Source organism: Carcharodon carcharias, chromosome 10 (genome assembly GCF_017639515.1).
Source record: "Carcharodon carcharias isolate sCarCar2 chromosome 10, sCarCar2.pri, whole genome shotgun sequence".
NCBI lineage: Eukaryota > Metazoa > Chordata > Chondrichthyes > Lamniformes > Lamnidae > Carcharodon > Carcharodon carcharias.
In genome coordinates this window covers 130,208,220-130,234,233 of record NC_054476.1, presented here as the reverse complement: position 1 = coordinate 130,234,233, position 26,014 = coordinate 130,208,220, and the positions used below count along the sequence as shown (strand labels likewise).

The 26,014-nt window shown below is 44.2% G+C and overlaps 1 protein-coding gene across 1 annotated transcript in view; it reads right to left on the bottom strand.

The window, feature by feature from the left end:
• LOC121283179 (septin-5-like) overlaps positions 1-12,601 on the bottom strand; it is a 125,193-nt gene extending 112,592 nt beyond the window's left edge. The window contains exon 1 of the mRNA XM_041197402.1: positions 12,535-12,601. Within this exon, the coding sequence (XP_041053336.1) occupies positions 12,535-12,570 (36 nt within the window). The 5' untranslated portion in view covers positions 12,571-12,601. The remainder of the gene's footprint in view (positions 1-12,534) is intronic.
• Between the last annotated feature and the right edge of the window lie 13,413 nt (positions 12,602-26,014).

Below are 26,014 nucleotides of genomic sequence, written 5' to 3'. Positions count from 1 at the left end.
GGTAATGAGTCTCCTCAACCTCACTCCAGGTGCCCCTTCTCCTCAAGGAGTCAGGGAGGTGCCATTGAGAACCCACATGGAGGAGGAGGGCCACCCAGGCACTCCAAGGGTGCCCTGCTGCTCCACCTCCCCTTTCCTGTAACCCCATCACCTTCACCAGGTCAGGCCAAAGAGGGTGCACCTTTAGCAGGCCAGAGCCCTCTAAGCCTTGGGCCAACAGAGGACACCTGTCAAAATCATCACAGTCGACAGGGCATAGCAGTCAGCAGGCTGCCTCCACCTGGACTGCACCTGGACGTGGTAATAGAAAATTAAAGATAAAGAGATTTTGAAGGCACACAGCTGGCACAGCTGTACAGCCATAGTATATACCTTTGGCACTTGTAAATAAATACCTGTTCACTTGGACAGTTTAGAACCATCCTGAATTCTGGTTGTTTCAGGCACTTAAGAGTGTGGAATTTGGGCTCCATCAGAGTCCAATAACGAACTCCTATAGATTCACTTCTCTCACATTATCAACATAGTGATTACTCAGTAATCCCACATGTGCATGATTAAGCACTGGCCATCATTAGTGAGTGTACGACCTGGGATACACATCCTGCAATCCATTACTTGCAGCTCACCATATTGTGACCTCTGAAAGTGACGTCTGCACAAAATGTTCAGCGAGGTTATTGCATCTCCTGCTGCTGTTGCCCTAATGTGAGATGTGGGTGGATGCATGGAGGACTCAAGGGGAGTTCAACATGCTCTGCGAGAGGCAAGAGATGCAGTTTCAGCATTGAAAGAGTGAAACTTCACACTTTCCTATTAACAGTACAAAACCAGTGGCTTCCCTATATGTCTGCAGAAAGCTGTGGTAGGCACATCCAATCTTTAATGGCCATTAATGGCCATCCTTGGTGATTTGTCATTTTGTAAAAGCTGCAGATATGGAGACAACAGGCAAGCTAGCCTCAACTGCAAGAGGGATTGAGTGTAGGATTAAAGAAGTCTGTATGCAGTTGATTGAAGACTTTGTGAGACCTCACATGGAGATTTGTTTAGCCTTCTCAAGGGTTGGAGTAGACCCCACATAAAGGATTTGCAACCAAAGTGCATCAGACATCATTGAAGGCCTTGGGTATTAGTCCATGAGGTGAGAGAGAGTAGAGTGGGCCTGTGTGCTGGACTGTGCTGAGGAATGTTAGGCTAACCATATGAAGCATCAGCAGCTCTAACAGGGCTCTTCAGAGTCCATGCAGGAAAGAAGCTTACTCTGGTTGGGTTGTCCAGAATGCCATCACAGTCTTGCATTAATGCTAAGGCCATCCAGGACTGAGACCTGTAGTAGTCTCTGCAGTTGGAGGGTCTGGCAAGCTTGCTACTCAACAACCCATAATTCAGGCGAGGCACTCTCAGGTGAGTGAACTCCAAAGCAACCTTGACACTTTTTAACATTATAAAGATGCCAAGAGATATGAGTTTACTATGGGCGGATGGCAGTTGCGGGGGTGGGGTGGGGGGGAAAGAACACTATCTTCCCTGATCAATCTGCAGGGTGGAGTGATCTCAAGGGGCCAAATCATGTTCTCATGCTGCTGTTCCCTGTGGACCAATATATCTGGTTCTGAAAGAATTCTCTGCAAGGTCTGCCCACCACTGGGAGCAGGCATGAGGGTGACATGAGTGCATCCCTGCCAAGGTAAGACTTGATAGTCCTTCCAAGTTACCATGCACACAGGCTTTGTGAGGGACTGGAAAAAAATTCAGTTTGACTCACAAAGTGATTTTTTTCATTTATATTGTCATATGCGTTAAAAACTTTTATCAAAGAAGATAAGAAAAAAAGGCGTGCAACACCCATGTCATCCAGAGCAGCGAACAGATAAAGCTGGCCTCCAACGAGTCTGACTTGAAGGGTAACAATCTCAATACCTTCAATCTTCCAATCAGATCTAACAGAATGATCTTCCATGTTCAGGTTACGGGAGAATGGAGTGCTTTGCAGGTCCTAATCCATGCATTTAGCGTCAAGTCTCTGTATATCAGCAGCTTGGTGCATGCAAAGCATCAAACCACCAGTATGACAGATGTTTAGTGCAATATAATTCAGCCATCATAAATCAAGGTACTTTAGAGCAAAGTGTAATGTCTGTAACCAAAAAGAAGTTGGGGCCTGCCAGCTAGCAGAGGATAGAAAACCAAATAGTAAAGGGAATGTTTTGGCTGGCTTACTCTGCCTGGAATCTGTTAGCAACAGATTGTCGCGGGCCTCTCTGCCATGTGGTGCCCTTGCAATGGCCTCTGCATGTGCCTCAGTGACCTACTAGCCCTCATCACCACCATCCCCTTCACCATATTCATCATCGGAGGAGACATCTCGGTCCTCCATGTCTCCCCCAGCCAAGTCATCCCTCTTTGTAGTGCGAGGTTGTGCAGGACGCAGCAGACAACAATGATCTGGGACGCTCTCTGTGGTGAGCATTGGAGAGCCCCGTCTGAGCATTTCAAACATTCAACCTCATATTTAGCAGACCTATCGTCTGCTCAGTTGTGGACCTTGTGGAGGAATGTGTAGCACTGTACCTCTCCTCAGAAACACTCTGCGGACAGCGAATGGATGTCATCAGCCAAGTCTTCTGGGGTATCCCTTGTCCCCAAGGAGCCAGCCCTGCAATCACTGAATTTCTTCAAAAATTTGTGGCACCAGGGAGTGGTTCAGAATGTAGGCATTGTGAAAGCTCCCTGGGAACCAAACACGAACGTGCAGGATTTGTCTTCTGTGATCACACATTAGCTGCATGTTCAAAGAGTGAAAACCATTCCTTTTCATGAATGTGACTGGCAGTTCCCAGGGAGCTCTCCATACTACATGTGTGCAGTCAACAGCCCCTTGCACTTGTGTGAAACAGGAGATTGCTGCAAAACCCAATGTTCTTGCAGCCTGGTTTTTGGGGTGCAGGTGGAATTGGATAAATTGGTGTGCTCTCCTAAACAGGGTATCTGTCACATCCCAGATGCATTTGTGTGTTGCTGATTGGGAGATGTCACAAAAGTCCCCAGTGTAGCCTTGGAAGGAGCCAATGACAAAGAAGTTTAAGGCAATGGTGACCTTTAATGCTACTAGCATGGGGTTGCCTCCAAGTCCTTGTGGAGAAGTCGGAAGTGTGAGTATCCACATTCCAGGACATACCCATGGTCGGGCCAATGCTTGCCGTTGCACTGGCCCCTGGTCAAGAGCATCCTGATCTTCTTGAGGCCCTGCTGCCTTTTGCAGCTCAGGCTAATGCTTCTCCTGGCCCTGTGCTAACATGCACTGGCCCCCATGTCCTCCTCATCTGGACGAGACCCAGTTGGAAAGCAGTGTTGCCTGGAGCCTGCATTATCCAGGCCTCAGAAGATCTGTGAATGAATTGCAGTAATCAAACTAGTAAGAATATTCTTTTCAGATTTGCCTCTATCTCTGATCCACCAAGCCAGTGCTAAGCCCTGTGCCTGGCTCCCGTCTAGACATGACATCCTTATCCCCATCCCACCCCTTCCAGGTGAAGGACATCCTGGAGGAACACGGATGAGTGTTTCTCCCGTCCATACATGACCGCGCATGCAGACATTGTTCTTTGACCGGGGTGATGACAGCCATGTGTGAGAACCCTCCCTCAGACACTATTCAGTTTGCCTCCATTACCTGAGACTCTACAGAGAGAGGCTATTGCCTGGGCAGAATAGAAAGACTAACCACATGAGCCCTTGTCAGCATGACCATTTACCAGGAGGATGGAGATTTGGAGTCATGAGTTGGCTGCCCTCCACCAGCTGTGCCCTTGGAGGCATCCACCTCCCTCCCTCCCTTCACCCCTGCCTCTGACAGCAGCAGATAATGAATTGCACAGAATGAACGGCAGCTCTAGACCTTGCTGGGATCTCGATGTTATGAGACCCATGAGCCAGGGAACAAACCTGCTGAGGGGTGGGCTTCACCATGAGAAGGGGACACAACTGAGCATGGTTTTCATCCAGTTATTACATGATTTTTAGGGCGTCTCTTTAATCAGTTAATCTCGAACTCCACCCATCCGAAAAGACCCTCCTCCCACTTCAAGGAACTGCAGTTTCAGAGCAGCAGCATTGCATAGCTGAGAATACAACAATGGTGCGCGTCACATTCCAGACTCGCCCCGTCACCTTCTACCCTCCCTGTTACCCACCAAATTCTTCCCCTTCACCCTTGGACCATCCAGTATAACCATTCCTCTCCCCTCTGTCACCCTTGAACCGCCTGCCATTAGCCCTGCACCTATAACTAACACCCTCCACATGCCTTCTCTCCCCTGAGCTGATAACCATTACCATCTCCATGCACATCCTGGCTCCTCCTGTATTTGAACCACCTATTTCGTCCATTTCCGTGACCCCTCCCATGAAGCCTTCAGCTTCCCGACTATCACCCTGGACCTGCCACCCTACTACATCCCACTCCTCCTCACATTGTAACTGTTCCATCTGCTGCCTAGTACTCTCAGTTCAACATGCAGGAACCCACTTTTGTAGAGGGACAAGTTCCTCATTGTGGAAAATTCCAGAGAGGGGGGAAAAAAGATTAAAAGAGAATCAGAAAACACTAAAAATTGATGCAGGAGTGGTCAGATTGCATACAGTGATGGCTGATATAAGCATTTTTCACTACAATTATGGATATAGGAATCTATGTTATCAAATGTACGACACAGCACTTGCATTACCCAAGGATGTTTAATAGGTCAAACAAGGCCAGGGAAACCAATCCCTGATCATTCTTGCAACTGTGCAGTACTCCTCTGTGTTGAACACCACTTGAAGAAGGTATTGAAGAAGACAAGAGAGATCATTCTTTGGGTGGGGGACTTCAATCTCCATGTGTAGCTTGGCAGTACCCACTGACTGAACTGATCAATTCCTGAAAGACATAACTGCCAGACTGACCTTAGATTAGATGTGGAGGGAACTAAGACAAAGGAAGAAACAACTTGGCCCTATTCCTAATAGCTGTTACTGACATATCTGGCAACAATAACACCGATAGGAGTGCCCACTGCACAGTTCTTGTAAGTTAAATTCTTGTATACAGTGAGAAGACCCTCCATCATATGGTTTGATTAAGCACCAATCTAATAGCCCAAAACTGGGAATCCATGGGGCTCTGTAGGCCATCAGTACACATTGTATTTTACCACAGTCTATAAATTCATGGTCGGACATATTTCTCAGTCCATTATCATCGTAAAAGGCAGAAGAACAACCCTGGTTCAATGGGGAGTAAAAGGGCAGGCCAGGAACAACACCACATGCACCTTAGAATGAAGCACCAATAATGAAGTTATGGCACAAGGCTGACTGCATGCCATAGACCGATCTAACTGATCCTACTAAAGGATTAGAGCAAAACTCAGTAGCACTATTACATCTAGATCAGGATAATGCTGGACAATCAGGCAACTAATTAGAGAAGGCTCCATTAACATAACCAACCTCAGCCATGGTGTTTTTCCATTCTTCGACGCAATATGGGCATCGCTGGCAGACCAGCATTTATTACCTACCCATAATTACCCTCGAGAAGATGGTGATGAACTACCTTCTTGAACCGCTGAGGCATGTGGTTTGGGAAAGGAGTTAAGAACATAAGAAATAGGATCAGAAGTAGGCCATTCAGCTCATTGAGTCTGCTCCACCGTTCAAACAGATAATGGCTGATCATCTACCCCTTATGCCATTTTTCCCCACTATCCCCACATCCCTTGATGTCATTAGTATCCAGAAATCTATCAATTTCTGTCATGAACATGTTCCATGATTGAGTTTCCACAGACCCCTGTGGTAGAGAACTCCAAAGATTCACCACCCTCTGAGTGAAGAATTTCCTCCTCATCTCAGTCTTAAATGGCCTGCCCCTTATTCAGAGATTGTGCCCCCTGATTCTAGACTCACCAGTGGAAACATTCTATCTATATCTACCCTGTCACGCCCTGTAAGAATTTTGAAAGTTTCAATGAGATCACCTCATTCTTCGAATCTCCAGAGAATACAGGCCCAGTTTCCTCAATCTCTCCTCATAAAACAATCCCACCATCCCAGGGATTGGTCTGGTGAACCTCCATTGCACTCCTTCTATGGTAAGTATATCCTTCCTTAGATAAGGAGACAAAAATTGTACACAATACTCCAGGTGCTGTCTCACCAAGGCTCCATACAATTGCAGTAAGACATCTTTACTCCTGTACTCCAATCCCCTTGTAATGAAGGCCAACATATCATTTGCCTTCCTAATTGCTTGCTGCATCTGCATGCTAGCTTTTAGTGACTCAAGAACAAAGACACCCAGGTCCCTTTGGACATCAACACTTTTCAACCTCTTATCATTTAAGAAATACTCTGCCTTTCTGTTCATTCTACCAAAGCGAATAACTTTGCACTTATTCACATTATATTCTTGCCCAATCACTTAGCCTGTCCAAGTTCTCTTGAAACCTCGTTGCATCTTCCTCACAATTTACATTCCCACCTGGTTGTGTCATTCGCAAGTTTCAAAATATTACATTTGGTCCCCATATCCAAATCATTTATATAGATTGTGAACAACTGTGGCCCCAGCACTGATCCTTGCGGTACCCCACTAGTGACAGTCTGCCATCCTGAGAATGATCCGCTTATTCACACTCTCTATTTTCTGCCTGTTAACCAATTCTCAATCCATGCCAGTATATTATCCCCACTCCCACGTGCTCTAATTTTGTTTACTAACCTCCTGCATGGGATCTTATCAAAAGTTTTGTGAAAATCCAAATACACCACATCCACTGGTTCTTGTTTACCTATGCACAGGTAACATCCTTAAAAAACTCTGACAGGTTAGTCAAACATGACTTCTCTTTCGTAAGTCCATGTTTACTCTACCCAATCATATCATTAATGTCTAAGTGTCTAGTTATCACATCTTTTATAGTAGATTCTAACATTTTCTCTGCTACTGACATAAAACTAACAGGTCCATAGTTCTCAGTTTTCTCTCTCCCTCCCTACTTAAATAGGGGGTTACATTTGTTACTTTCCGGAATCTATTGAATTTTGAAAGGTAACCAGCAATGCATCCACTATCTCTATAAACTCCTTCTTCAACACTCTAATGTAGCTCATCTGGTCCAAGGGATTTATCAGCCTTCAACCCAATTAATTATTCAAGTACTTTATTAATACTTATTTCTTTACGTTCCTCAGTTCCTCATTGGTTCCCTAATATTTCTGGGAGATTTTCTGGTTCTTCCTTTGTGAAGACAGACACAAGATAATTGTTTAGTTTCTCAACCATTTCCCTATTCTCCATTATAAATTCTCCTGTCTCCGCCTGTAATGGACCCACATTTGTCCTAGCTAATCTTTCCTTTTTCATGTACCTAAAGAAACTTTTACAGTCTGCCTTTAAGTTTCTCGCTAGCTTGCATTCATGTTCTCTTTTCCCTTTCTTTATCAGTTTTTTGGTCATCCTTTGCTTGATTAGAAACTATTCCCAATCCTCCAGTTTACCACTTTTTCTGGCAACCTTATGAGTCACTTCCTTTGATCTAATGTAATCTTTAATTTATTTTGTTAGATGCTATTTATTCACCTTTCCTGTTGGGTTTTTGTGTCTTAGAGGAATGTATAGACCATGTAATATTTCTTTATATACTAGCCATAGCCTGTCTATATTCAAATCTTCTAAAGTAGTTTCCCAATTCACCATAGCCCATTTGCCCCTCTTACCTTCATAATTTCCTTTGCTCAGATTTAGGACCCTAGTTTCAGAATGAACTACTTCACTTTCAAACTAAATGTAAAACACTATTATATTATGGTCACTATTTCCTAATGGCTCCTTTATAGCAAGGTCATTAATTAACCCTTTCTCAATCGATACTAATAATTCTAAAATAGTCTGATCTATTAATATTTGAATTGTGTTCCAATAGAGTACATGCCTTAAGTTGATAATTAAGAGTAGAGGTCCCCAGTTGGGGAAGGATGAGAGATTCATTCTTTCCTCAATGTATGATTAGTGGAATTAACACAATCCTTAGTTGGTTCCTCAATGTACTGCTCCAGAAAGTCATCCTCCACAGCATTAGTGCTAATTAGATTTGCCCAGTCTATATGTAAATTGAAGTCACCCATTATTATTGTATTACCCATGTTACATGCAGCTCAACTTTCCTGAGTTATACTGTGCCCAACATTACCACCAATTTGGTGGCCTGTAAACAACCCCCACCAATGTTTGCTATCCATTGCTGTTTCTTAGCTATACCCACATTTTCCTTAGTGGTTTGTCAATAAATGTTTCATTCACACTGTAGCTTCTGGGTATTCTAATTGAGGGTTTGTAAGATTTGTTATAAATTTAATCTGAACCAGATGATGTAAACCAGTGAATTCCTCGACCTTAGCTGACTGCTAAACCTTGGATAGTCCCTTAGCTGAGGAGTTAAAATGAAGTGAGGGGATTAAGCATTTGTCTGGTTCCTTGGCATTCTACTGTCAGGATACCTAAACCCAGTGTTCTTCCTATTGTCAAGCTTTTATTCCTTATCAGCCGAATGCAATATAATCACTTTGACAGCAGCTCTCAACCTTGTTGATCTCCATGCTGAAGATACCACTTGAGGACAAGAGTAGCAATTACACCGGAACACCTGAACATTCATGACACAGCATCCTGGCTTGGACATATACCTTCATTGTATCTAGGTCTGTATCCTGGAATTCTCTCCCTAATGGCATTAGCACAAGGATTTCAGCTGTTCAAGAAGGTGGTCTACCAGCACTATTGCATCCCAAATAGGGAAGAGCAATGCCGGTAAACGTAATAACTCGAATGCAACTTGTAGTAATTACGGTTTTGTTTAGTGTGTAATGTACCTTTAAGAATAATCCTTGTCAGGGAAGATCACATGATCTGTAGTAACCAATAGGAGAGTAGCACAGGCTACCTTAGCAGACAGTGTAGAGATAAAGTTGGAGTTGTAAGAACACATGTAGTTGCTGCTGAGTACACTGTAAATAAACTTAATATTTCCATTCACGAAGTATCTGCAGATCAACTCTATCATCAATAGTAGCAACTTGGCCACCCTTACAACAAACTGGCAATGAGGATAAAACAGGATTGAATAGAAGAAATCAAAGTTAGAAAGAAATTGGCACTGTACCTTGCCCATTGATTGTTAGTAGCAAGCCCCATTAGAATTGAATAAGTTATCCTCTCTCAAAATGTCACAATTTTGAAGAGCTGATCCTTTTGAACCAGCTAAGGACGATTGGGGTCAATACGTAGAACACTTCACATTCTTTTTTCAAGTGAGTGAGATTAAGGGGGAAAAGAGGTGAGTGATCCTTTCAGTATTTGTGGGAGAAAAATCTATGGTTTGATTCAAAGTTTGAAGGCACTCAGTGCCCCAGACTCAAAGAGACCCTACTTGATGACAGAGTTCGAGACAAGGTGAGCAACCTTCGCAGGGAAAAAGAAAACTTGTTGAAAGACCTTCACACACTACAAGATGCCCTCAGGTCAAAGTTTGTACATCTGGAAAAGTATGAAGAGAAACAAAGAATTCAGCACTTCTCTGAATAAACTGAAGAATGAGTTGGCAGAGAAGACATAACAACGTTCAATTTTCCAGGAGGCAGCAAACAAATACAAAAAAGAGGCGGAAGAGCTGAAGAATCAGCTAAATGAAGCCAAAGAGGCTTTGGATACAAAAGTCGCAGAATTTTCCAAGAAGCAGACAGATAATGAAATTTTGTGAGACTCAGCACTGAACTCAGACAAGTTGAGCTTGCACCTGAGAGAAGTCTGGCCAATAGTGAAGTCAAAAAGAAGACAAAGATTAAAGTCTGTGCTAGAAAGAAGAAGACAAGTAGAAAGAAGATAAAGAAATATTAATGGGGCTTTAATTCTGGCAGCATACGAATACACTTTCGTACATAGGCCTGGCAATCAAATCACAAATGTCGATGCCCTTAGTCGTTCCCTTTACAAGAAAATGATGAGCACGTCCCAGTTCCACAGGAACTTGTCTTACTGTTAAGATTTCTTAGATTCCTTACTGGTATGTGCTTGACAGATCAGAGACTGGATAAGTTGGGGCCCAGTCCTATCTCAGGTACGAGAGCAAGTGCTACATGGATGGTCACAGGAGCCTGGTATCTGATGAAATGAAACCGTACTTCAATAGAAGACATGAAATAACCAGCCAGGAAGACATCCTATCGTGGGGAGCACGAGTGATAGTTCCTCCAAAGGGAAGGGAGCCACTTTTAATTGAACTACATAGTGCCCATCCAGGAATTTCCCAAATGAAAACCATAGCCGCAGCTATCTACGGTGGCCTGGGATGGATGGTGAAATAGAGTTTAGTAAAGCACAATGTGCAATGTCAGCAACTGCAAAAGTTGCTAGTGACAGCTCCGTTACACCCATGGGAGTGACCAGGTAGAGCCTGGGTGTGGTTACACAATGTTCCCAGGAAAGTTCCAAGATAGTCAATGTTTCTGCTTATTGTTGATGCCCATTCAAAATGGTTGGACGTATATGAGGTGAAGTCACCAACGTCGGCCACTACAATTGAGAAATTACATCGAAGTTTTGCCATTCACAGACTATCAGAAATAGACATTTCTGATAACAGCATGGCATTTATGACGGCTGAGTTTCAATGTTTTATCAGCCTCAATGGTATCACTCATGTAAAAACTACGCTGTACCGCCCTTCCGCAAATGGACTGGCTGAAAGGGCGGTTCAAACCTTCAAGGCAGGCATGAGAAAGCTAACTGGTGATTCCTTGGCAACCAAGCTAGCAAGCTTTCTTATTCATTACAGGACAACCCCTCATACAACAACAAGTGTCACACCTGCAAGGTTGTTGTTGAAACGCCATCTCAGGACGAGATTGAACTTAATAATGCTGAATTTAGAGGGAAAGGTGGAAAGGAGTCAGGGAGGCCAGAAAACTAGACACGATTGGCATTGTTGTGAGAGGAAATTTACCGTGGGACAGCCGGTATACCTGAAGACCTTCGGAGAAGGACCAAATTGGTTACCGAGTGAAATAAGTACAGTGACTGGACCCATATCTTACCACGTGGAGGTGGAAGGCTGGATCATCCGTAAACACGTGGACCATTTAAGAAAGAGAGAGACAAATCACCAAGATCTGATTCCACCAGTGACCATGACTGGATCTGTGTTTCCTGTTGAGGGTGCTCAAACCAGGAATTTAATGGAGCTCGATGGAGTGGGCTTAGTGTTGGGCAGGCCTGCATAATTGCAGGGTAGGCTGCGCTCCCCGTTCCTGACAGCGGGAGAACTGACCCCCATTTAGTCAGCAGCGGGTGTTTGAATCTATATCCCTGTTATCCTTCCACACTGCCAAGGTTCTCCATGCCCCAAATCCTCTCTATGTGCTTCAAACTCCAGCCATTTTCCCCTCCATCAATGTATGCCACTCTTTGGCTCAGAAGAGCACCAACTAAACATTCTAAATTCACATTCCAGATCTACTATCAGTCTACTATCAGTAAAATGATCCCTTTTAGGACGAGTTTAGAGTCTACACCCACCCCCAAGAGATCCCATTCTAGATTCACACTCCAGAATCCTAGCGATCCACAAGTGCATCAAAATACTTTATTCTTAGAAGAGGAGTTCCTGTATTGCATCAGTCAACACTGCACCTCAAATGCATCCACACACACAAGTGAAGCATACGCTCTAAAAATACTTTCTAGTTTCCTCAACACCTCTCCCAGAGACATCAACTTGTGGTGTAGCGTGGTATGTTCCTTACACAACAACTGCCTTTCAACACATAACCCAGGTGAGTGATCATTTTGCATGAGTCTTAGACAAGGGGCGTTAACAGCCTACTCATGGAGGTGCTCACATCACAGCAGAGTTTGATTCAGTTTTCACACAAAGTTCACACGTGTACCTTTCCAGCAATAATGTCAGTCAGCAATGGGAACCCTGGTGGAGTAGCTACTCAAATCAGCTAGCTTAGTACTGACCAGGGTTCTCTGATGTTTAAGTGTAGCAGATTCTGTTACAGCAGCTGATCAATATGTAAGTAGTGGTACGAGGTGCATGCCAATGACTGCAACACTTGACAGGCACTGTAAAGTGTGGATGTTCTGCACCGTCTGTTTATCATATAGTGCGTACAACAGTAAGAAACACACAGCTCAAACATTCACATTATATTCACCAAGTCACAACTGCAACTTAAAAGCTGGGAATATAGTCAAAACCCATCATTAACACCTGCAACTTTATGCATTAGATTTTATTAATAGTCAGAGCTTCATAGAAGAGAATTAATCTCTAATAATAAGGATAAACACTCCAAAGGGTTATCAGGAAGATTGCCTGGGTTAATTAATCCTGGTCAAAGGAGGTGTCGATGCCCTCATATTTATTAACATCAAAGCAGCCAGTGCTGATGCTGGGGGAGAGAAATCACAATACTGTCACCTACCTCTACAACTCCAAGCATATCTGTATAACAAGCCATATTCCAAGTCAGTCTCTGCAATAAATCAATAGACACTCTGAGGAGACAGTGCCTGCTGGTTCCCTAGCACTGCAATGAGTCACAGCTCTCCAAACAGATGGTACTACACAATCTCATTGACATATTCCCACCCACTATCAGCAATGACATTGTACATCCCAGAGCAACAGGGCACAGCCAGCAGGAACACTGGTCACATCCAAGTGGTAAAGGTGGGATGGGAATGTTGTTGATATCTGGATACTTTTAATCTGTGTTGTAGATGAAACAACTGGTATTTTTTTAAAAATGTAACCCCTTAACTGCCAAGCTTTACTTCGCACAGTCTCTCAAAAGCTTCTTGTAATGGAGACTGATTCAGAAAAAAAGGAAGTTGGTTATAAAGGTTGTAAAGGCAATTAACTAGAACAAAATATTCCTAATGCAAAGTGAAATACTTGCAGAACAAGAACAGCCCAACAGCCAGAAGGTTGTCTGTGTTGCAGAGATCGCATGAAAAATATGTCATGCCCGGTAAAGATATCATATCCCTAACTTACAAGAAACAGACTTTTTGAAATTGATTTCAAAAAGTGGACACTGTGCCCTCTCAAAATGATTTCCGGAAAGTCAGGTAACTTCTGTTTGTGGTTTCTGAGCTCAGAGACAATGGGCTGGACTTTTGTCCCCGAGTGGGATGTCTGGAAAATTCCTGGCTTGGTCGCCTGCCTCAGGAGAAAGTGCCTGCCGAGGCAGAATTTTTGTTCTGGGGTGGCGAATGCATGCTGGAGACGGGCCTGCCGTCCCCTGGAAACAGCTCAGAGGCAGCCGTAAAAGCTGCTGAATACTGAGGCGGGCTGGTTAAAAGGCCATTATCACCATTGTATAGCAATGGCTTTCAGCTAAGCCATTCTGGTGGACAATACCAGTAATGGTCATGTGACCAAAACTAGCTGAAAAAGATGAGTTTTTATCTGAAGACCCACAAGACCTGAGCAATCTGCAGAAAACACCAAAAGAGACGGCAGCCGCAGAAAAAGGCTGTGTCATCCTTGCCTTTAAGGACCTGGTGGTCAAACATTTTAAATGAGCCTACTAGCCTGTTCCAAAACTCGAAGTCCACATGTAAAGAAATATGACCTCCTGATATGAAAACCATAAGTGCCTAGCTTCGTGACCTGCTGAACATTCATCTCTTCAAGGGAATCCCGCAACAATCCAGATATCTGACTTCGGATATTTGACCCCATCTGAACTACAGTTCAGTGGAAAAAGACTCCTTTCCATATAGGGCCCACAGCCACTGTTCTTCTACTACCTTCACAACACGTGAACTATGAACTATTCCTTTGGTTTACAATTTGTAAAAGTACTAATTTCTTTAACTGTACCTTTCCTGTGTGTGCAGGAGTAATTCATGTAGCATTTAGACTCTCAGGTCAACTATGTGAATAAATAACCCTCTTTATTTAAACTCACAAAGTCTGCTGCTAGTGCTTTAAATTCATTACAACCTAAGCGGGGCTTAGAAGCACACATATCTACCTTTCCAAATAACCACATTGACTGCGGACAGTAAAGAAAGGGGATTGGGGAGTTTATCTCTTCTACCCTGTCTGTAATGTTTGGCATGGAGGTTATGAGGGGCCATTGGGGTCGGGTGGAGGGGCATGAGTTCACATGGATGGGGCATGGGTAAGACCTTTTGAATTTGCCTTTCAAAAGCTCCTCCATCCAGACTATGGCTCATGACACCTCTGAGGGGTCATGAACCACGCGTCCTTGAAAAGCTGACCTGGCTCCATGAAAATTACAGAGGGCTAAGAAATGTCGATTCCAGCAATGGAGCGCTGCACCTGTTCACACCTTTATCCTGTGTTGACAAAAGTTGGTGGAGCTGCAAACTGGAATGGGAATCCAGGAATCGGATTCTGCCTGCCATTTTTAAAAGGTCCGCAAAGCCAGGGAGAGTCTGCTAAAATCCAGCTCTATGTCTGGGAGGTTACTTAAAAATAAAAATGGGTTTTCCAGGTGCAAATTGACCACTCTCACCAGCTCAACGGATGAGATTTAACAGACAGTAGCTTCCAACAGTGCATCTCCTTAACCAATGACATTTAAAGGTTATAAGAGAAAGAGAAACAATGGGAAAAAAGGGTGAATTAAAATCAATTCAAATACAGAAAGCAAAATAATGAGAAGAAAGGAAGACTGGATGAAGAAAGAAAATAGGAAGAAAGAAAAAGTAAGAAAAAGGTATAAAAGTATAAAATTTACATTTTAAAAAATCTCCAGCAATGATTAACTTTGCAGGAATGAGGTTGAACATGTCAAATCTTTCCCAATCCAGGCGAGAGAATGATTGGCACTGCATAAACAATGATCACATTGCTAATAGGATCCTTACGATGTGAAGGGGAAGATGGTGGTGTGGCGGTAATGTTATCGAACTAGTAATCCAGTGGCCCAGGCTAATGCCCTGGGGAAATGGGCTTAAACCCCAAAATGACAGCTGGTGGAATTTAAATTCAGATAATAAGTCTGGACTTGGTAATAGTGAACATGAAACCATTGCCGAATATCATGAAAACCCATCTGGTTAACTAATGTCCTTTAGGAAAGGAAATCTACCATCCTTTACCTGGTCTGGCCTACACGTGACTCCAGACCCACAGCAATGTGTTTCGCACTTAATGTCCTGTGAAATGGCCTTGCAAGCCACTCAGTTGTGTGAAACTGCTACAAAACCTACAAGAAGGAACAAAACTGGGCAGAACACCCGGCATTGACCTAGGCACCAAAAACGACAATGGCAAACCCTGCACTGTTAACCCGGCAAAATCCTTACTATGATTTGGAGGATTGAGCCAAAACTGGGAGAGCCACAGACTAGTCAAGCAACAGCCTAACATACTCATACCCATGGAATCATACCTTACAGACAATGTCCCTCACACCACCATCACCATCCCTGGTTATGTCTTATCACACTGACAAATCAGACACACCAGCGATATACAGTCAGGAGGGGGTTTCCCTGGGAGTTCTCAACATCAACTCTGGATACCATGAAGTCTCATGGCATCAAGTCAAATATGGGCAAGGAAGCCTCCTGCTGGCAATCATCTGCTGCCCACACCACACCACCCACCACCCCCAGCCTCCCCTTAGCTGATGAATCAGTACTCCTCCATGTTGAACACCATTTGGAGGAAGCACTGAGGGTGGCCACAGCACAGAATGTACTCTCGGTAGGGGACTTCAATGTCTATCGCCAAGATTGGCTCAATAGCATCGCCACAAACTGAGCTGGCCGAGTTCTAAAGGACATAGCTGCTATACTGGGTCTACGGAAGGTGTTGAGAGAACCAACAAGAGGGAAAAGCCTACTTAGCCTCATCCTCACCAATCTACCTGTCACAGATGCATCTGTCCATGACAATGTTGTGAGGAGTGATCAGTGCACAGTCCTTGTAGAGACAAAGTCCCGCCTTCACATTAGAGATACCCTCCATCATGTTGTGTGCTAAATGGGATAGATTTTGAACAGATCTAGCAACTCAAGACTGGGCATCCATGAGGCATTGTGGGCCATCAGCAACAGCAGAATTGTGTCTAACCACAATCAGTAACCTCATGGCCCGACATATCTCTCATGCTACCATTACCATCAACCTGGGGAGATCAACCCAGGTCCAATGAAGAGTGCAGGAGGGCATGCCAGGTGCAGCACCAGGCATACCTAAAAAAATTGAGGCAAGAACTTGAAGCTACAGCACAGGACTACTTGCATGCTAAACAACAAAAGCAGTATGTGATAGTCAGAGCTAAGCAATTCCACAACCAACAGATCAGATCTAAGCTCTGCAGTCCTGTCACATCGGGTCATGAATGTATTTGCAACAACCTTCAGCCAGAAATGCTGAGTGGATGATCCATCTTGGCCTCCTCCAGAGATCCCCAGCATCATAGATGGCAGTCCTCAGCCAATTCAATTCACTCCATGTGATATCATGAAACAGCTGAAGGCACTGGATACTGCAAAGGCTGTGGGTCCTGACAATACTCCAGCAATAGTACTGAAGTCTTGTGCTCCAGAATTTGTCATGCCCCTAGCCAAGCTGTTCCAGTACAGCTACAACACTGGCATCTACTCAGCTATGTGGAAAGCTGCACAGGTACGTCCTGTCCACAAAAAGCAGGACAAATCCAACCCAGCCAATTACCGCCCCAGCAGTCCACTCCCGATCATCAGCAAATTGATGGAAAGGGTCATCAACAGTGCTATCAAATGGCACTTACTCAGCAATAACCTGCTCACTTATGCTCAGTTTGCATTCAGCCAGGGCCACGCAGATCCTGACATTGTTATAGCCTTAGATCAAACATGGATAAAAGAGCTGAACTCCAGAGGTGAGGCGAGAGTGAATGCCCTTGATATCAAAGCAGCATTTGACTGAGTGGGGCATCAAGGAGCCTTAGCAAAGCTGATTCAATGGGAACCAAAGCGAAAGCTCTCCATTGGTTGGAGTTATACCTAGCAAAAGGGAAAATGTTGGTGGTTGTTGGAGGTCAGTCACCTCAGTTCCAGGATATCACTACAGGAGTTCCTCAGGGTAGTGTCCTCGACCCAACTATCTTCAGCTGCTTCATCAATGACCTTCCTTGCATCACAAGGTCAGAAGTGGGGATGCTCGCTGATGATTGCACGATGTTCAGCACCATTTATGAGTCCACAGATACTGAAACAGCCCATGTCCATATGCAGCAAGACCTGGACAATATCCAGGCTTGGGCTGACAAGTGGCAAGTCTGCCAGGCAATGACCATCTCCAACAAGAGAGAATCCAACCATCTCCCCATGACATTCAATGCCATTATCATCACTGAAACCCTCACTATCAACATCCTTGGGGCCACCATTGACCAGAAGATGAAATGGTCTAGCCAGATAAGTACAGTTGCTACTTACCTCCTGACTCCCCAAAGCCTGTCCACCATCTACTAGGCACAAGTCAGAAGTGTGATGGAATACTCTCCACTTGCCTGGATGAGTGCAGCTCCAACAACATTCAAAAAGCTCAACACCACCCAGGACAAAGCAGCCTACTTGATTGGCTCCCCATCCCACCACTTCCACCATCCATTCCCTGCACCATTGGTGCACAGTGACAGCAGTGTGTACAATCTACAAGATGCACTGCAGGAATTCACCAAGGCTCCTTGGACAGCACTTTCCAAACCCACAACCTCTGCCATCTAGAAGGACAAGGGCAGCGGGTACTTGCAAGTTCCCCTCCAAGCCACTCACCATACTGATTGGAACTATATCGCCGTTGCATTATTGTCACTGGGTCATAATCCTGGAACTTCCTCCTTCAAAGCACTTTGGTTTACTCGCACCACATGGACTGCAGTGGTTCAAGAAGGTGGCTCGCCACCACCTTCTCGAAGGCAATTAGGGATAGGCAACAAAAATGCTGGCCTAGCCAGCAATGCCCATATCCTGTGAAAGAATTTTTTGAAAAATTACCAGACTTATGGGCAGGATTTTTCAGTTGGCATGAGGGGGCGGGCCTGACACACCGGCATGTGAAATGACATGTGATGATGGTGGGCATGCATCCCGACGTCATTGCGCAGTCCCACGATATTTTGTTCGGCGGGCGCAAGCCAGAGTTGGCTGCATTCCCGTCGATATGTAAATGGTCTCTTAAGGCCATTAAGAAAATGATTGATCTAATTGTTAACACTGCCTGTCCAGCCCTAAGGTTGGTGGGCAGGCAAAAAGGCCAAGCGGCCTTCGCGTTTTTTAGGAAAACTCATCCACGAACGGGATAAGGTTTCCTGAAGCTTTTGTTAAATAAATAAAAATTTTTACCTAAATATAAAAACATGTCCCATCTCATGTGACACAGTCGCATGAGGGGACATGCTTAAATAAATTCTTAAACCATTTATTTAGTTATTTCAACAACAATTCAATCTCTCTGAGGCAGCTTCATGCCTCAGGGAGATTGAAGTGCTCTTTTGCCCGCATGTGCGAAAGAGCGCTGGCCCCGACTCTCCCTCCTCCCCCTGCCTGCACAGGTAGCGCTGAGCGCTATGGCTCAATTGTTATGCTGGGCAGGCCTTAATTGGCTTGCTGCATAAAATGGTGGCGTGGAGCCAATTGCGGGCGGCGATTGGCTCCGCAACCAGCCCTACCAGGCCCCAGTAAGCCCGCCCGCCACATGAAAAATGCAGGCCTATATTCCTGTGCTGTGTTCAATGGACAATGAATATGCAAATACAATAGGTTCTTAAAAAAAGCAGGGAGTTAAATGGCGAGATGCTCTGTGTGAAGCAACTGTCAGCAAGGGATAAATTCACCAGAAAGTACTGGAGATTCACAACTCGGGGTATATTTTCACCTCTTGAACTTGCTGGCTGATTTGCAAATTAATAACACCATGTATCATTAACATGCCCTTATTTTTCCAGCAAAATCCAACCCCTTATTTAATGGAAAATGATGGAAACTATCATAGGAGGGTTTAGAAATTATCAAAATATTATATATCATAGGTAAATAAATAATTCTTGTGTTTCATATTGCTTAATAGGGAAGGATGGTTAAAATCCCTCAGATCTTTCTAAAGTAACATATAAGTTTGAATCAATATCTTTACAATTTATGTTATTATTCAATACAAACTAAAATAAAGGATTGAGATTTTTTAATGAATTTCTTTTTAGCTTTTTTGCCCAAAACTGTTGCCATACTGCCTAAAGGTGGAATTTAGAAAGAAAATTCCTCAGGATTACTCATTGGATGCAGTAGCATATCAGAAATAGTGTAATTGGAAGCTGCCCTGACAACGCCATGGATTAGTCTTCAAAGGACTCGAAAGGCGACCTAAACATGAACATCTGAGAGATAGGGGGATGTACCCTGCTGGTTTCTAACCAGTTTGATCACTTGGCCAGGTTGCTCCTCCAACTGCACCCAGGGTGATGCAATATTGTCTTATCATGTGTCTCTGGCTCAGATCAAAGCCCCTCCTAAAACCTGAGAGCAGCACAGACATCCTACTACTGCAGCAAACATCCCATTGCAGCCAAGAGTAGCTGCACCAGCTGCCAGGATGATAGCTGGTGAAATAGACAGACCTTGTTCTTCACTGTAATAGTGAGTGCTAGACATGAAATGTTGCAAACGTCCCAGTACATCCTCAAGTATACGTTACATCACCAAGACCACCTAACAGCCTTAGAGGTTGGTCAACGTAACTATCCTACAAGAGCCCTACAAATCACCAATACTGTGTAAGAAAACTTGATGAACAAGTGGTCTTTTCCTGTCCATAGCCAGACTCTATAACAAGCAGAATATCCTTATTCTGTAACAAACAAAATTCCCTTCAATCATTCCAAAATCCCATACGTCAGCTCCTAAAATACAATATTAGCTCTGATTCCCAAAGACAGATTTGTTTGTTAGATTTGCATTATCTTTCTGAGGAGTGCTAAGCACAAGAAGTTTGTAATTCCATCAGAACACAACAATGTGACTGAATACATTGGAACATTGTCCTCCAGATGTGCTTCATATAGATTGAATGTTGAGCTCAATAACTGTCACTGTAGGAACAGTATTATTTGACTATAGATAGATAGAGGAATGTGTGTCACTGCACACGGGTTCAAATAGCTCCATGCACCAGATAACAATAAAGAGATGTCAGAGATCTTAATTTAACTATTAACTAATTACCCTTTGATTACTTGGAAGCAATATTTTGGAGAAATTGAACCAGTGTTTCTGATAATTGCTGTCTGGTAAATCAGGCTGAAAATGACTGCAAGGTTAGGCTAATCACAGGCTTCCACAGTTGATATAGTCGTGTTACACACACAAGTCAGGAACATGCTGAGGATGTAGATCACAGGGCATGAATAATCAGTGAAAATAAGTGAGGATGTAGTTTATGGTGCAGGAATGTGGTACTGATTATCCAGTTTAATTTAGATTCTGGAATAGGATTATTTTAAAAAACTACATTAAATTGTTGCAACAGATGCATATAGCGATGAAAGCTGTCCTGCAGTGCAACTGCAGTTCTGGGTCAGGCAGTATTGGCCTATTCAACTGTAAAGCCTCTATGAGGAATAATAGAAAAATGGACAAATTCCAAATCACACAGATGGTGAAAGTTGACATAAGCCACCAACTGCTTCCAATACAGCACATGTTCAGATTATTTCTCTGTTTAACACCTTTTTATTTGATGGACTGCAGCACGAGGGCCGAATTTAATCCTAGCTGCCCAGCACTTAAAACCAGCTGGGTCACTCACCCATCAGGAGCTGACCTCCACAATTTTAACCTGCTTGACTGAGTAGGCAGGAAGGATGTGTTCAAAGTCATGGGGTTCTTTTTAACATAGGTAGGGCAAGTCCCAATGACATTATCAGGACCCAGCTGCAAATTTTAGCAGGTGGCATGAGCAAGAAGATCTTCTGCTTCCAACATATGGGGCTGTAGATCATCAGGACACAACACCTGCAGAGAGGACCATGTGGGATGGATGAACAACCACTCTCAAGACATCCTCTCAATTTACAAACAACTTGCTCAGATACTTTCTTCACACTATGTTACCATTTTCCTCCTTCACTCAAATGTTTCCTTCTCCACTCAAACATTTGTGGAGCTTTGAAATTCTCTACCCCAGGTGACTGTGGGCATTCTGTCATTGAGTATATCCAAGACAGAGATCGGTAGATTTTTGGACACTAGGGGAATCAAGATTTATGGGGTTAGTGCAGGAAGGTAGAATGAAACTGGATGGACCACCCTGCATTGACCCAGGCACCGGAAACAACAATGTCAAACCCAGCCCTGTCGACACTGCAAAGTCCTCCTTACTAACATCTGGGGGCTTGTACCAAAATTGGGAGAGCTGCCTCACAGATTAGTCAAGCAACAGCCTGACATAATCATAATCATGGAATCATACCTTACAGACAATATCCCAGACACCACCATCACCATTCCTGGCTATGTCCTGTCCCACCAGCAGGACAGGCTCAGCAGAGGTGGTGGCTCCTGCCCCATGAAGTCTCATGGCATTAGGTCAAACACAGGCAAGGAAACCTCCACGTACCCACCCTCGCCACCACAACACTCCCCCACACCCCAACTCCAGCTGATGAATTGGTATTCCTCCACATTGAACGCTACTTGGAGGAAGCAGTAAGGTTGGCAAGGATGCAGATTGTACTCTGGGTCGGGGACATCGGTGTACATCACCAAGAGTGCAAGAGTTGCTCAGTAGCACCACCACAGACCGAGCTGGTGGAGTCCTAAAGGACATAGCTGCTAGACTCGGTCTGCAGCAGTTGGTGAGGGAATCAACAATTGGGAAAAACATACCTGACCTCATCCTCATCAAACTGCCTGCTGCAGATGCATCTATCCATGACAGTATTGGTTGAAGTGACCACCTCACAGTCCTTGTGGAGATGAAGACCCATCTTCAAATTGAGGTTACCCTCCATCATGTTGTGTGGCACTACCACCATGCTAAATGGGGTAGATTTCAAACAGATCTAGCAACTCAAGACGAAGCATCCATGAGACACTGTGGGCCACTGGCTGCAGCACTGTACTCAATCTGTAACTTCATTGCCTGGCATATCACCTACTCTACAATTACCACCAAGCTGGAGGATCAACCCTAGTTCAATGAAGAGGGCAGGAGGGCATGCCTTACCTAAAAATGATTTGTCAACCTGGTGAAGCTATAACACAGAACTACTTGTGTGTCAAACAGCATAAGCAGCAAGTAATAGACCGAGCTAAGCAATTCCACAATCAACGGTTCAGATCTGAGCTCTGGAGTCCTGCCATACCTAGTCGTGAATGGTGGACAATTAAACAACCCACTAGAGGAGGAGGATCCACAAATATCCCCATCCTCAACGGTGGGGGAGTCCAGCACATCGGTGCAAAAGATAAGGCTGAAGCATTTGCAACAATCTACAGCCTGAAGGGCCATGTGGATGATTCATCTCGGCCTCCTCCAGAGGTCCCAACATCACAGGTGCCAGTCTTCAGCCAATTAGATTCACTCCATGTGATATTAAGAAATGGCTGAAGACACTGGATACTGCAAAGGCTATGGACCTTGACAATATTCCCATAATAGTACTGAAGACTTGTGCTCCAGAACTTGCCATGCCCCTAGCCAAGCTATTCCAGTACAGCTACAACACTGGCATCTACCCAGCAATGTGGAAAGCTGCGCAGGTAGGTGGTTATTAGAGGTCAATCATCTCAGTTCCAGGACATCGCTGCAGGAGTTCCTCAGGGTAATGTCCTAGGCCCAACCATCTTCAGTTGCTTCATCAATGACCTTCCTTCCATCATAAGGTCAGAAGTGGGGGTGTTCGCTGATGATTGCATAATGTTCAGCACCTTTCACAATTTGTCAGATACTGAAGCAGTCCATGTCCAAATGCAGCAAGACCTGGAAAATATCCAGGTTGCGCTGATAAATGGCAAGTAACATTCATGCAACACAAGTGCCAGGCAATGACCATCAACAACAAGAAAGAATCTAACCATCACCCCTTTTCATTCAATGGTATTACCATTGCTGAATCTCCCACTATGAATATCCTGGGGGTTACCATTGACCAGAAACTGAACTGGACTAGCCATATAAATACTGTGGCTACAAAAGCAGGTCAGAGGCTAGGAATCCTGCAGCAAGTAACTCATCTGCTGACTCCCCAAAGCCTATCCACCATCTACAAGGCAAAATCAGGAGTGTGATGAGTGCAGCTCCAATTCAAGAAGCTTGACACCATCCAGGACAAAGCAGCCCACTTGATTGGCACCCCATCCAAAACATTCACTCTCTCCACTACCACCGAACAGTGGCAACAGTGTGTACCATTTACAAGATGCACTACAGAAACTCACCATGCCTCCTTAGGCAGCACCTTCCAAACCCACGGCCACTATCATCTAGAATGACAAAGGCAGCAGACACATGGGAACACTACCACCTGGAAGTTTCCCTCCAAGTCACTTACCATCCTGGCTGGGAAATATATCACCATTCCTTCATTGTCGCTGGGTCAAAATCTTGGAACTCCCTCCCTAACAGCACTGTGGGTGTACCTACACCACATGGACTGCAGCAGTTCAAGAAGGCAGCTCACTATCACCTTCTCAAAGGCAATTAGGGACAGGCAATAACTGCTGGCCTAGCCAGCGACACCCACATCTTGTAAATGAATATAAAAAAAATTTGAGATGTAAGGTCAGCTATGATTGTATTGAATAGTGGTACAGATTTGAAGGGCCCAATGAGCCAACTCCTGTTCCTATTTCTTATGTTATGTTTTATATGCAGCTGAAACTAAATATATAAAAAACAAAATCACAAAATAAACTAAGCTACACACTTCTTCAGAAAAACATCCACTAATCACCAGAAATATTAGTCACTTGCTGGAAGTGACTGCAATATGTTTCCCTGGATCATTCTGCCCTTCTGCCTGGGACTTGAGTTTTGCTTCAATCCTCCAGCTTGGAAATGCTGCCTGAGCCTTAGTTGCTGGGGAGTTCACACTGCTGTGACTAATTCTCTGCATGAGACACAAATGTAATGAGAGTCACAGTATTTACCCTGCTCTGATGAAACATCAAACAATTGTGAGAATAAGAGTTTTGGGAAGAGAAGGAACAAGGGCTAAAAATTGCAATAGGCCCATTCACAGGCACGATGATCATGATGCACTGATCACCCTGCACCTAGTCAAGCTGATACAGGCAACAAGCAGGCAGCAATTTTGTGTTGCTTTCTCATCGGTCCAGCATGAAACGCACTTCTAACTGGCTACATGCTCAGCAGGAGGACCAAGAAACATGTGTGGTGAGCAAGATTTACAGTCAGCCTGCACCTCTTAATGGCAGCTTGCCCCTCTTAAAGGGGTTGTGCATTCAGACTGCAGAAGGTAGTGAAACTTTCTGTGAAAGGCTACACGTGATTGGGTAGCGAAGGGGAGTCATGAGACAGGTGTTAGAATGGGTACTCCTCATCACCAAGCAGCCAGCCTCTGGTTCAAAATGGTGGCTCAAGTATAGCACGAATGGCTGACTGGCGCAGAATGAGAATGATGTGGCTGTTGTCAAGATAGCAGGCATTCAACAACAAAATTTTTGCGTGTCGCTGCATGCCAACTGCACATTCAAGGATTCAGTTATGGTATTTCTTCACATTAATATACAGTATCTACAGAGCCATGTGAATGCAGTGTCATTAGGAATTCCATGATCCTGTAAAAACCATGTGCTCACTTCTCCTTTTCTCTAGTTAGAGAGAGGATGATGTCCCTTCTCCTGGCAGACAGTGCCTCTGTTATCTCACTGATGCAAGAATATATGGCAAACTATGAGATCTTGGCAATGTCAAAATCACTTAACTGGAAGAATCCACTGTGGTAGAAATTGAGGGAGAATGCGATCTTCAAAGCCACTGGCAGTGCTGTCCTCAATCTGCCGTTTGGCTGTATGTCCACAATTCGGTGACCACCTCCTTAGTGAAACATAACTGCCACTGACGCTGCTCCTGGTGGAGGTAGAGGGAGGAGATGTACTCCTTGATGAGCCTTTAACTGAGAGTCCTAGGCCTCTTTCCTCTGTGCACAGTTTTCCATTTCTGCATGCCTTTGCTCCATATCCCCATCATGCTGCAGTCCAAGATGCACTGCAACTGTAGCCTCCATTAGTAAAAGCAGGTTTCTGCTGACAGGCCTTCACACTCCTCTAACCTCCTTATCAAAGTACAGGACCACTCCCTTCTGAATCCAAAACCTAATCCAGACTCCCGTAGGAACAGTAAACACCATACTTCCACTAACTATGCAATAGCTTTGAAATTTAAAAGCTGGAGGTCTCATGCTGATACCTTTAAAAATACTGCTTGTGCAGTTTGCTGCATTTTCAACAGGGATTGTTTAAGAGTGGGTGTTAACAGGACCTGTGAGGTTGGACACTAAATCAGTATTAGTCGCTGTTTGTCATCACAATCTGCTCACTCTACATGCTTCCAATGCATGCATGGGACACTCACACTAGAGCCCTTACAGGTTTGGTGAGTATCCTGGAAGTGGGCTGACATTTACTTATGCCTGACTTACATAATGCTGCCACTAGCAGTGTTACAGAGCTGAATTCTGCAGTTATTGTTATTAAAGTGGTAGGCAAATAGCAATATATGTATATATAATTGTCATGCCCAGTGAAGGCATGTCCTATTCATAACTTTAAACATGGACTGAACTCAGTATATACTCTTTTGGAACTAACAAGAATGTTAAGGGTCAGGAGACTTTTGCAATTTCTGCACAGACAAAGGATTAACTTATATCTGAAAATGTCCCTGGGAAGTTCTCAAATGCAAATGGG